Consider the following 11,619-nt stretch of genomic DNA (forward strand, 5'->3'; position numbering starts at 1 on the left):
TTTAACATGCTGATCGAAATGAGGTAAAATGGATTTAAGTTTCCCTGCATTAAAGTCCCCGGCCACAAGGAGCGCTGCCTCTGGATGAGCGCTTTCCTGTTTAATTATGGCCGCATACAACTCAATGAGTGCGGTTTTAGTGCCAGCATCGGTTTGTGGTGGTAAATAGACAGCTATGAAGAATAGAACGGTCTACAGTTTATTATGAGCAAAACCTTGATACTTCCTTAGATATCGTGCACCAGCTGTTGTTTACAAATATACATAGACCCTCACCCCTTGTCTTAGCAGAGGCCACTGTTCTATCCTGCCGATAGTGTATAACCTGCCAGCTGTGTTATTCAGGTCGTCGTTCAGTCACGACTCGGTGAATCATAAGATATTACAGTTTTAAATGTCAGGATATACGTGCTTATAGTTCATCTATTTTATTACCCAATGATTGTACGTTAGCTAATATGACCGATTAGTAAAGGCAAATTACCCACTCGCCGCTGGATCCTCACAAGGCACCCAGATCTTCGTCCTCGATATCTCTTGTCTCTTTCTCCTGACGGGATGCGGACCTTGTCGGGTGTCTGGAGTAAATTCCTCTCGTCCGACGCATTAAAGAAAAGTCATTTTTCAATACGAGGTTAGTAATTGCTGTCCTGATTTCTAGAAGCTATTTTCGGTCATAAGAGATGGTGGCAGAAATATTATATACAAAATAAGTTACAAATAACTGCGAAAAAACAATTATCTTCGACGCCATTTAAACGATGTGTAGCACTGTAAGACACGTGTTTATTCTCAATCTGTTGATTGTTTTAAACCTGTTTTATTCTCAGGACCAGGACTACAACATCGAGTGTTGGGACCCAGGCCAACAACATATCCTGGTCTCTATTCTCAGGACCATGACTACAACATTGAGTATTGGTACACAGGGCAACAACATATCCTGGTCTCTACTCTCAGGACCAGGACTATAACATTGAGTATTGGGACCCAGGCCAACAACATATCCTGGTCTCTATTCTCAGGACTATAACACTGAGTATTGGTACACAGGGCAACAACATATCCTGGTCTCTATTCTCAGGACCAGGACTATAACATTGACTATTGGGACCCAGGCCAACAACATATCCTGGTCTCTTCTACATAAAACTAAACATTTTAAAAATACATAAGAAAAAATATGAATATACAATCAGCAATGTAAAACAAATGAAGAAAACATGAAACCAAATTCCAGATGTGTGTTTGACAATGACATTTACATGCAAGCGTTCGTTCCGCATAACTAATCACCAATAAAAAGTAGAATGGTAAGGTATAAGATATTATCAAGTGTATTTCCAGAGCGAGAAAACCGAAGAGTGTGAGGTCTGTGTTTGACATGACCTATAAGTACTGATGGGCAGAGCTGGCTTCCTGCCCCCATGATGCCTCTTCCTCACAACCATCACATCATTCGATTCACAATAAAATGTGTGAACATCTTTCTGGAGCACACTTAAAATACAATAAGAAAAGTGTGAAGATATATCCCTATTAAAATCCTTTAAAATAAATGCAACAACATAATTTGACCACAATAATAGTCTTATGTCTTCTGTACTTCCGTATGTCCCATCAGCTACACTAAAACCTGGTGAAGGGTTTTACAATAAATATGTGGACATCTTTTAAAACCAAACAAATTCTACAAGAGGCCTATGATCCTTATAAAAATAGATTATTATTATTATAGATATAAAATATGTGATAAGCAGACATTGTTGAGCAGATAATGGATGTAATTTATTGATCTTTTGAATACATGAATACACACCTTGTATTGTTGAAACACAATTCTACATTATTTAAAGGATAATAGGAGTTAATGAAATAAGATACAGCTCTGAACACCCCACCCCACCACACACACACTGCACTCCTACTCCAGGACGCTTGATACATATGGATGCAGAGCTGCATATTATGCTACACAAGTTACCATGGCAATCAGACTTAGTAAACTGTTAGAGAATGGGAGTTGGATGACTCTTCACAAGATGTTTTCTATTCAACTTTATTTAGGGATCTGGAACCGGTGCCGGAGAGGAGGGAGATGAAAGAAAACATGTTTGAGCTTTCTGGTGTTTTTTCAGTGACCCCGAATGAGCAAAGCTCTTTCCACATAGACAGGAGTAAGGTTTCTCTCCTGTGTGTGTGAGCTGGTGTGTAGTCAGGCTGGAATCTTGAGAAAAACTCTTCTCACACTGATTACAGCTATAAGGTTTCTCTCCTGTGTGTGTGCGTTGGTGTTTAGTCAGGTGTTCTGATGTCCTGAAACTCTTCCCACACTGATCACAGCTATAAGGTTTCTCTCCAGTGTGTGTGAGATGGTGTTTGGTCAGGGTGAAATCTCGAGCAAAACTCTTCCCACACTGATCACAGCTATAAGGTTTCTCTCCTGTGTGTATGCGCTGGTGTATAGTCAGGTGTCCTAAATTCCTGAAGCTCTTCCCACACTGATCACAGTTATAAGGCTTCTCGCCAGTGTGTATTCGCTGGTGTGTAGTCAGGTATCCTGAACGATTAAAGCGCTTCCCACACTGATCACAGCTATAAGGCTTCTCGCCAGTATGTATGCGCTGATGTGTAATCAGGGCCCCTGAATGATTGAAGCTCTTCCCACACTGATCACAGTTATAAGGCTTCTCTCCTGTGTGTATGCGCTGGTGTGCAGTCAGGTTTCCTGACCGATTGAAGCTCTTCCCACACTGATCACAGCTAAAAGGCTTCTCTCCTGTGTGTATGCGCTGGTGTGCAGTTAAGTCTCCTGATTGATTGAAGCTCTTCCCACACTGATCACAGCTATAAGGCTTCTCTCCTGTGTGTAAGCGTTGGTGTATAGTCAGGTGTCCTGATTGATTGAAGCTTTTCCCACACTGATCACAGCTATAAGGCTTCTCTCCTGTGTGTGTACGTTGGTGTTCGCTCAGGGTTCCTGAATGATTGAAGCTCTTCCCACACTGATCACAGCTATAAGGCTTCTCTCCAGTGTGTATGCGCTGGTGTGTAGTCAGGTGTCCTGAATGATTGAAGCTCTTCCCACACTGATCACAGCCATAAGGCCTCTCTCCTGTGTGTATGCGCTGGTGTGTAATTAGGGATCCTGAAAGAATGAAACTCTTCCCACACTGATCACAGCCATAAGGCCTCTCTCCTGTGTGTATGCGCTGGTGTGTAATTAGGGATCCTGAATGATTGAAGCTCTTCCCACACTGATCACAGCTATAAGGCTTCTCTCCTGTGTGTATACGCTGGTGTGTAGTTAGGTGTCCTGAACGATTGAAGCTCTTCCCACACTGAACACAGCTATAAGGCTTCTCTCCTGTGTGTATGCGCTGGTGTGTAGTCAGTTGTCCTGAACGATTGAAGCTCTTCCCACACTGATCACAGCTATAAGGCTTCTCTCCTGTGTGTATGTTCTGGTGTGCAGTCAGATCTCCTGACATCCTGAAGCTCTTCCCACACTGATCACAGCTATAAGGCTTCTCTCCTGTGTGTATGCGTTGGTGTGTAGTCATGGCTCCTGATTGATTGAAGCTCTTCCCACACCAATCACAGCTATAAGGCTTCTCTCCTGTATGTATGCGTTTGTGTGTAGTCAGGTGTCCTGATTGATTGAAGCTCTTCCCACACTGATCACAGCTATAAGGCTTCTCTCCAGTGTGAATCCGCTGGTGAATTATCAATTCTGTCTGTTTAGCAAAACTCTTCCCACAGCCAGAGCAGCGGTGGTGAGGTTTCTTCCCTATAAGTCTCTGCTGGTGTTTATTGAGACGTTCTGATCTGGAGAGACTCTTCTGGAGGGATGTCTTGTCAGCATCATGTTGTTGAGGATCCCCAGATAAGCCCCTCCCACTGAGAGAGCAACGGTTAGGTCTGTCCCCTGTGAAACAAAGATATTGAATAGCATGGACATATGAAATCAGGCTACCTGATGGGACTTTGATAAATGCAGAAAATTGCCTATCAAAATAAACGTGCGACCATGTTATTTATGATTATCATATTTGATTCTGAAATTCAGACATATGAAGTTTGTATGTGAAAACTATTTCTAAGATTCATACTTTCTGTTTTTCCCTAACTCACTGCTGTCATGACTTTCCCTCCTGGGTGATGATCAAAGACAGCCCCCCCCCCCTCTCCCACCAGAGAGGAAAAGGGGGGGGGGGGTTCTAGGGCTTTAATGATCGGTCGTAAACTTTCTCTCTCGTGCGCGGCAGTATCGAGAAGTCAAAAATCCTTTGTGTGTAGAGAGAGAATTTGCCGCCAAAACTGCAACATCCAAAAGTGGATAATGAAACAATATTTCTCACATAAAGAATGTGGGAAATGGTTGGTGGTGATTCAAACAATTATCATGTCAAAACAGTTGTTTTGTGTATAACTAAATACATTTGAAGTCGGAAGTTTACATACACCTTAGCCAAATACATTTAAACTCAGTTTCACAATTCTTGACATTTAATCCTAGTAAAAATTCCCTGTCTTAGGTCAGTTAGGATCACCACTTTATTTAAAGATTGTGAAATGTTAGAATAATAGAAGAGAATTATTTATTTCAGCTTTTATTTCTTTAATCACTTTCCCAGTGGGTCAGAAGTTTACATACACTCAATTCGTATTTGGTAGCATTGCCTTTAAATTGTTTAACTTGGGTCAAACGTTTTTGGTAGCCTTCCACAAGCTTCCCACAATAAGTTGGGTGAATTTTGGCCCATTCCTCCTGACAGAGCTGGTGTAACTGAGTCAGGTTTGTAGGCCTCCTTGCTCACACATGCTTTTTCCCCATTCTGCCCACAAATGTTCAATAGGATTGAGGTCAGGGCTTTGTGACGGCCACTCCAATACCTTGACTTTGTTGTCCTTAAGCCATTTTGCCAAAACTTTGGAAGTATGCTTTGGGTCATTGTCCATTTGGAAGACCCATTTGCGACCAAGCTTTAACTTCTTGACTGATGTATTGAGATGTTGCTTCAATATATCTACATAGTTTTCCTTTCTCATGATGCCATCTATTTTGTTAAGCGCACCAGTCCCTCCTGCAGCAAAGCACCCACACAACATGATGCTGCCACCCCCGTGCTTCACGGTGTTCTTCGGCTTGCAAGCCTCCCCCTTTTTCCTCCAAACATAACAAGGGTCATTATGGCCAAACAATTCTATTTTTGTTTCATTAGACCAGAGGACATTTCTCCAAAAAGTACAATCTTTGTCCCAATGTGCATTTGCAAACCGTAGTCTGGATTTTTTATGCGGTTGTGGAACAGTGGCTTCTTCCTTGCTGAGCGGCCTTTCAAGTTATGTCGATATAGGACTCGTTTTACTGTGGATATAGATACTTTTGTACCTGTTTCCTCCAGCATCTTCACAAGGTCCTTTGCTGTTGTTTTGAGATTGATTTGCACTTTTCGCTCCAAAGTACGTTAATCTCTAGGAGACAGAATGTGTCTCCTTCCTCAGCGGTATGACGGCTGCATGGTCCCATGGTGTTTATACTTGCGTACTATTGTTTGTACAGATGAACGTGATACCTTCAGGCGTTTGGAAATTGCTCCCAAGGATGAACCAGACTTGTGGGTCTACAATTTTCTTTCTGAGTTCTTGACGGATTTCTTTTTCCCCCCCGATGATGTCAAGCAAAGAGGCACTGAGTTTGAAAGTAGGCCTTGAAATACATCCACAGGTACACCTCCAATTGACTCAAATTATGTAAATTAGCCTATCAGAAGCTTCTAAAGCCATGACATCATTTTCTGGAATTTTCCAAGCTGTTTAAAGTTACAGTCAACTTAGTGTATGTAAACTTGTGATAGATTATTTCACTTATAATTCACTGTCTGTAAACAATTGTTGGAAAAATTACTTGTGTCATGCACAAAGTCGATGTCCTAACAGACTTGCCAAAACTATAGTTTGTTAACGTCGGAACATTCAGTCTGCAGCTGTTTAAGTACTTTAGTCCAGTAAACTCGACCGAGGACCACCGCGTGTGTACCTTTTGAAGGATCCAGTCTAACGAAGACGAGAGGGGAAGAACATTTCCCTCCTACCACCGTGTGGTACTCTGATGTATCCACTCTAACAAACACTTCCAGAACAAAGAAGCCTACAACTACAACTAAGGACACTGTGACCTCTGGTGGACAACCAGAGACTTCAATCGAAATACTCCCCATATAGACGGACCATGTGATTTCAACAGAGAGACGACCAAGACATACAAGTGTAAATATATACATTGCAATTATTTTCAAATGAGCAGTCGTTCATGTGCAAAGTATTCATTCTCATGAGCATAGCTTCCACATGTATGTACCAGCCCACACTCTTGGTCTCTCCCGCTCTCTTTATCTTGCCCCTTCCTTTCATTGTGTGACAAGCCATCATATCGGGTTAGTCAACTAGGGACTTTTCATTGCATGATGTTAGTAATCAATTCAACCTATACTGTGTGTTTATATGTGGGTAGTTAGTAAATAAATAAATAAGCCAATTTGTGTATCACTGAATTCAAAATGAGACTGATGAGGTAAGAATTAATAATTGACTGTGATTGATGTAAGAGAAATGTATATCTATAGAGTTTAGTCTGGAGATAGTAACTCGTTAAATAACTTTTCCCGTGGTTCCCCAAGTTACTACTGAGTTAATTGTTACATGATTAATTTAATCACATAATGATTAAACATAGTGAAATGTTTAGATAAAATAGCAGTCAACACATTAATAGCGATGTCACGACACTGCACTCGCGCAAAAGAATGATGCTTGGGCTGCTCGTGCTAGCACATGCACAGATTAAATATAACACTCAGAAAACAAAGTGTTTTTAAAGGCGTATGCTTACCTCGATTATGACCTTAAGCCAATTAAGATAAACAGAGTAAGATGTTTACATGACTAATGCCATAACTAGTTTAATGTCAAATGATGAGTATGCATTTAAAACACACTCATTGTAGGAGCGCTAGTTATTTTGTTGCTTTGACAAAGTCCATTTTGAAGGTTATTATCAATGTGATCAGTGACACTATTTTTAAAGTCAACCCTGTAACATGAACTGAACTCTCATTTTAATATGGTGAAACATTTTGTTTAAAAAAATGTTTTCAAAATAAGCATTGAATATCTAATAGTCAAATCAGAGTAAAACCAGGTGAGCTGGCGCTACTCTTTTTTATCAATTTACTGCTGTTTTATGGTGGAAAACTGAGCAAGTCAACCCTTTTACCCATACATAGACATGCTAGAAATGTTTTAACAAGTAAAAAATAAATTGTGAAGATTGCATTCAATTGCCACTCCCTGTTGCACAAAAAAAGCTTCCATTCACCATGTCACACGTGTTTTTTTGGTTCCTTTAAAGGACAATTTTACCCATGTAATCTGGTGGTTTTGTTGTTTTCAGTAGTTCCCTGTTACGGTCAACCCTGTTACATGCGGGCCAAACCAACCCTGTTACATGCTGACCAAACCAGACGCGTGTGTGTATCTGCGCGCGCCATCACGTGCACGTTGATTTTGTTCACCCACACCAGAAGCGATCAGGACACGCAGGTTGAAATATGAAAACAAACTTAACCAATTATATTAATTTGGGGACAGGTCAAAAAGCATTCAACATGTATGGCAATTTAGCTAGCTAGCTTGCTGTTGCTAGCTAATTTGTCCTGTTATATAAACATTGGGTTGTTATTTACCTGAAATGCAACTGACAATTAATCCACATAAAATGGTAAACCGAATTCGTTCTCATCATCTCTCTGTAACAGTATAACTTTAGTCCGTCCCCTCGCCCCAACCCGGGCGCGAACCAGGGACCCTCTGCACACATCAACAACAGTCACCCACGAAGCATCGTTACCCATCGCTCCACAAAAGCCACGGCCCTTGCAGAGCAAGGGGAACCACTACTTCAGGGTCTCAAGGCAAGTGACGTCACCGTTTGAAAGGCTATTAGCGCGCACCACCGCTAACTAGCTAGCCATTTCACATCGGTTACATCTCCTCCTTCCTTGAGGCTTCTTTTTCTTCTTTGGACTTTATAAAGCGGTTGGCAACCAACTTTACAGCATTACTACAACCTCCCGGAGTGTGGACCTAAATTCATCACGCTCCTAAAAAACCAATGAGGAGATGGGAAAGGCCAGACTTGCAGCCCGTTGAGTGTCACAAATGGAACCAATTTCTATTTGACGATCGCTGACTCCCGCGAGCAGTGTGGGTGCAAAGATTGAATAACATTTATGTGCACGCGACGCGGGCAGTGTGGTCAGCATGTTACTTTATTTGGCACATAGGCACTTGGTATAGTAATATTTTAATTCAATGTTTTGAGATGGGGGGGAAAAACATTAAGTTGTACATGACAGGATGTTAAAATTAGGTGAAATATATTTTTGGACCAAGGTACACTTAAAAACCGGTGGAATGACCCAGATATTTTCGTATATAATTATTAAATGAATGACTAAAGTTCATAAAGATGGCAGAATTCTGATATGACGTCACTGTTTTACCACTATCCACTGAGTTCTGAAACTACGGTGCGCTACATTTATCATTGTTCCATTAAATCAACACAATCTACTTTTTTGGTTTTTCAAATTGCCGACATCTTGGAGGTAAAATTGGGATCATGTTTACTGTGCTAATGACCATACCAACAGTAAAGGAGAGCAAAATAGAATACAGTGAACTTAACAAAACAAGGAATTTGTGTTAAGTAATGCGGGCCGCCATCTTTATGCACCTCTGCTATTGTTACAGAAGCAGACTGTAGTCTAATCTACACAACATGGTTCTTACTTAATGATATCAAATCTCCATCTTCCTTTTCTTCTCCTCTCTCAGTTCCACTCTGCCCCGGTGTTTTCCTGCAGTCAACCAGACCCTGCAGTAAAGCAGTACCGGGAGACGTTTGACCTGGGGACTCCGGGAGGATAGAGGGGAACTGACTAGCTTTGTCCTGTTGGAACAAGAAATATTAAACATAGTTAATCATTAAACTAAATATTTGATTAATTTAGTGTGAACCTCTGATTGATTTGGGTGCATCCCTAGAATAACTCATTTTTCCTCAAATGTTCAATCCTTCACTACTTCCAACTAATCTAATAGCATTGGGTTGGCAGAGGCATGGGCTAGTCAGAGTTCCACCATATTTATCATACCAGTCATTTCCTTTCGAAACAAAGAGGAAGAGGCGTTTGTGGCTTATTTGATTGAATATACGTTTCATAATTATTAGGTTATTACGAGTGTACTGATAAAAGGACACATGCCAGCAACTGAGAAAATTTCAAATCAGTGGTGAACAAGTGTACACTTGTTCAGGAGGAATGAGAGATAATTAAGTAATAGACACAGATTCCTAAACATGATAAAGTAGTAAATTACTTTGCCGAAGGAAAACAAATCCCAACGAGTTTTACCGTCGTTTTTGTCCATCAATTAAATCCACAGGAATGTGGTGAATCAAAGATTATGAAAACTAGGCCTAGATATTTTATATAGCACATCTGGCCTATACTGTTAAAAGGAAATCAGACCTACCGTATCCATTGTGGAAACTATTGTTTCTTCAGCGTTTCTTCGTCAGACAACTTGTCTTAGACAAGTAGTGTGTTGGCTACAGTAGTACAGTAACTTTATTTTAAGTGTTCGGGGAGTCAATTTCTTTCCGTGGGAAGGGCACTCTGAGTCCTTAACGAAACACAGAACATGGAAACAATTTATCTTGTTTCGGATCTGAAACCAGTAGTAAACAAAAATATCAATGACTGTTAAACTTAAAACACAAATATGACATTGCTGCGCAACAATAATATTGTCGCCGAGTTAACTTTAGTCTTTGATTCATATAACCCGTTTCGTCATAAAACAGCGTAGCTAGGTAGCGAAATGTTAACTAGACTCGGGAGCTCGTGTGGGGACATATGTGCTTCAGGAGCCTGTGGGTTTGATATGATTCCACCATGGGCAACAACAACTGGCTACTAGTTCGTTTTCTGACATATGTTCAACTCAGAACTAGTTTATCCAGTGACCACCGCATGTGAAAGAACTACGGGCTGGCTAGTTAGTATTCTGTCTCACACTGGCCGTGCAGTAGCAAAATACACAGCCATCTTGATTTAAGAGTTCCTGGTAGAGATATTTAAAGAAAGGATAATATAGGAACCCCATGCGTTAATGAATAGAGGAACGTATATCGCCTCACCCAGCAGACTGTCGAACAATCTTGTTCACGTTGTCATGCTGGGTCACAAGGTTGCTAAACGAATCGTCACTCAATCCCTTCTCATAGTCATGGTATGAGTCGAGAAACCTACATATTTTCCTCCACGGTAGATAATGTCACGATTCCAAATCTATGCGATATTACAGAGAACAAGTAAAGTATCTCACATACCGGAAAATATTTGTAATGACGAAATTGTTCCGCTTTTTCTTCTTCAATGGACTTCATTGGTGGGTGTCATCCAATATTTTTTCATTACCGCCCCCAACTGGACTATGGTATTGTAGCGACCCGCACAGACAGCTGTGTGTTATGTGTTAGGCTAGTAGGTGGTTGTGTTCGCGGGGTCCGACATGTCAGTCAACCTGCTATCTGCCAATCACGGGAATGCCTGGAATGTTCTGATGCCAGGCATCCTGGTGGTTGGCGGAGTGGCGTGGAGGGGGGTTGGGCAGGGGGATGGAGCATTGGAAGTTAAGACCAGGTTTTGCCTTTGTTCTCTCTCTTACGTCTGGGCTTCACAAGAGAAGGTCACGATTGGCTTGTGGGCTATCTTTCATTTATTTGGCGTGGGCTACGGCCAAACAGTAGCCTGTGTAAAGTTGGTTTAATAAACCGTCCATTCGTAAACTCAATCCTCTGTCTGGACAGTCGTTCTTTTATGATCTAGTCAGGTCATTACATTGGTGTCAGAAGTGATCGGACCTCGCATCCACGACAGTGCGTGTGCTTGGCCGGTGAGCGCGTTCCTGTAAGACGTAAAGTCGCAAGCTAGCGCGAGGACGCGCTCTTTGAAAGGAGGGAGTAGTGTAACGACCCTGGGTTTATAAGCGCGGAAATCGACTCTGCCGCTTGAGCATGCTTTTGCGGCACAGTCGATAGCGCGCCGGACCTCGGGCTAGGAGGTCGAGGGTTCGAGACCTGCTCCCTGCTGTTTCATTACATTGGTGTCAGAAGTGGGATGTACAGCCCGGGCTACTGCGCTCCGAACTGAGTAATAGACGCAGGCAGCCAGGAGAGCCTCTACGGGTGTTAGCTAATGACATTGAGAGCCTCTCTCGGCGGGCATATGCTCACATGCCCCCCTCCGTGCAGAGCGAGCTAGCACGGGACCAGTTCATACAGGCGCTCTCTCCTACGGAGCTGCGCATACAGACCCAGCTGGCTCATCCTGAGTCATTGCAGATAGCCTTGGAGATGGCTTTGGAGAGGGAGCTGGTGTGGGCTGGGACTTCAGCTGGGGCTTTGGTGGGGGTGCAGGGAGACACACCCTCTGTGCGAGCTGGGGGGCAGAGCAGCCCAGAGCCGGAAAAGCCTGCATGGGTGGC

General features: G+C 42.2%; 1 protein-coding gene across 5 annotated transcripts; it reads right to left on the bottom strand.

The window, feature by feature from the left end:
* Nucleotides 1-1,158: 1,158 nt before the first annotated feature.
* Nucleotides 1,159-11,246, bottom strand: LOC129842226 (zinc finger protein 883-like). Of its 5 annotated transcripts, none has more exons than XM_055910682.1 (4): nucleotides 10,463-11,246; nucleotides 9,604-9,753; nucleotides 8,857-9,016; nucleotides 1,159-3,928 (listed from the first exon to the last, which is right to left on the bottom strand). In XM_055910682.1, the coding sequence occupies exons 2-4, from the start codon at nucleotides 9,610-9,612 to the stop codon at nucleotides 2,064-2,066; spliced, it is 2,034 nt and encodes a 677-aa protein (XP_055766657.1). In that variant the 5' UTR covers nucleotides 9,613-9,753; nucleotides 10,463-11,246; the 3' UTR covers nucleotides 1,159-2,063. The 5 variants fall into 5 exon arrangements, with proteins under 5 accessions (XP_055766657.1, XP_055766658.1, XP_055766661.1 ...); XM_055910683.1 differs by having other exon boundaries at nucleotides 9,604-9,798; XM_055910686.1 differs by having other exon boundaries at nucleotides 10,383-10,470.
* Between the last annotated feature and the right edge of the window lie 373 nt (nucleotides 11,247-11,619).

This window comes from Salvelinus fontinalis, unplaced genomic scaffold (genome assembly GCF_029448725.1).
Source record: "Salvelinus fontinalis isolate EN_2023a unplaced genomic scaffold, ASM2944872v1 scaffold_0023, whole genome shotgun sequence".
Classification (NCBI taxonomy): domain Eukaryota; kingdom Metazoa; phylum Chordata; class Actinopteri; order Salmoniformes; family Salmonidae; genus Salvelinus; species Salvelinus fontinalis.

Coding starts and splice junctions, on each gene's coding strand:
- LOC129842226 (XM_055910682.1), bottom strand. Junction 3,929..8,856: donor TGGAGATTTGATATCATTAA/GTAAGAACCATG, acceptor TTTGTTTCACAG/GGGACAGACCTAACCGTTGC.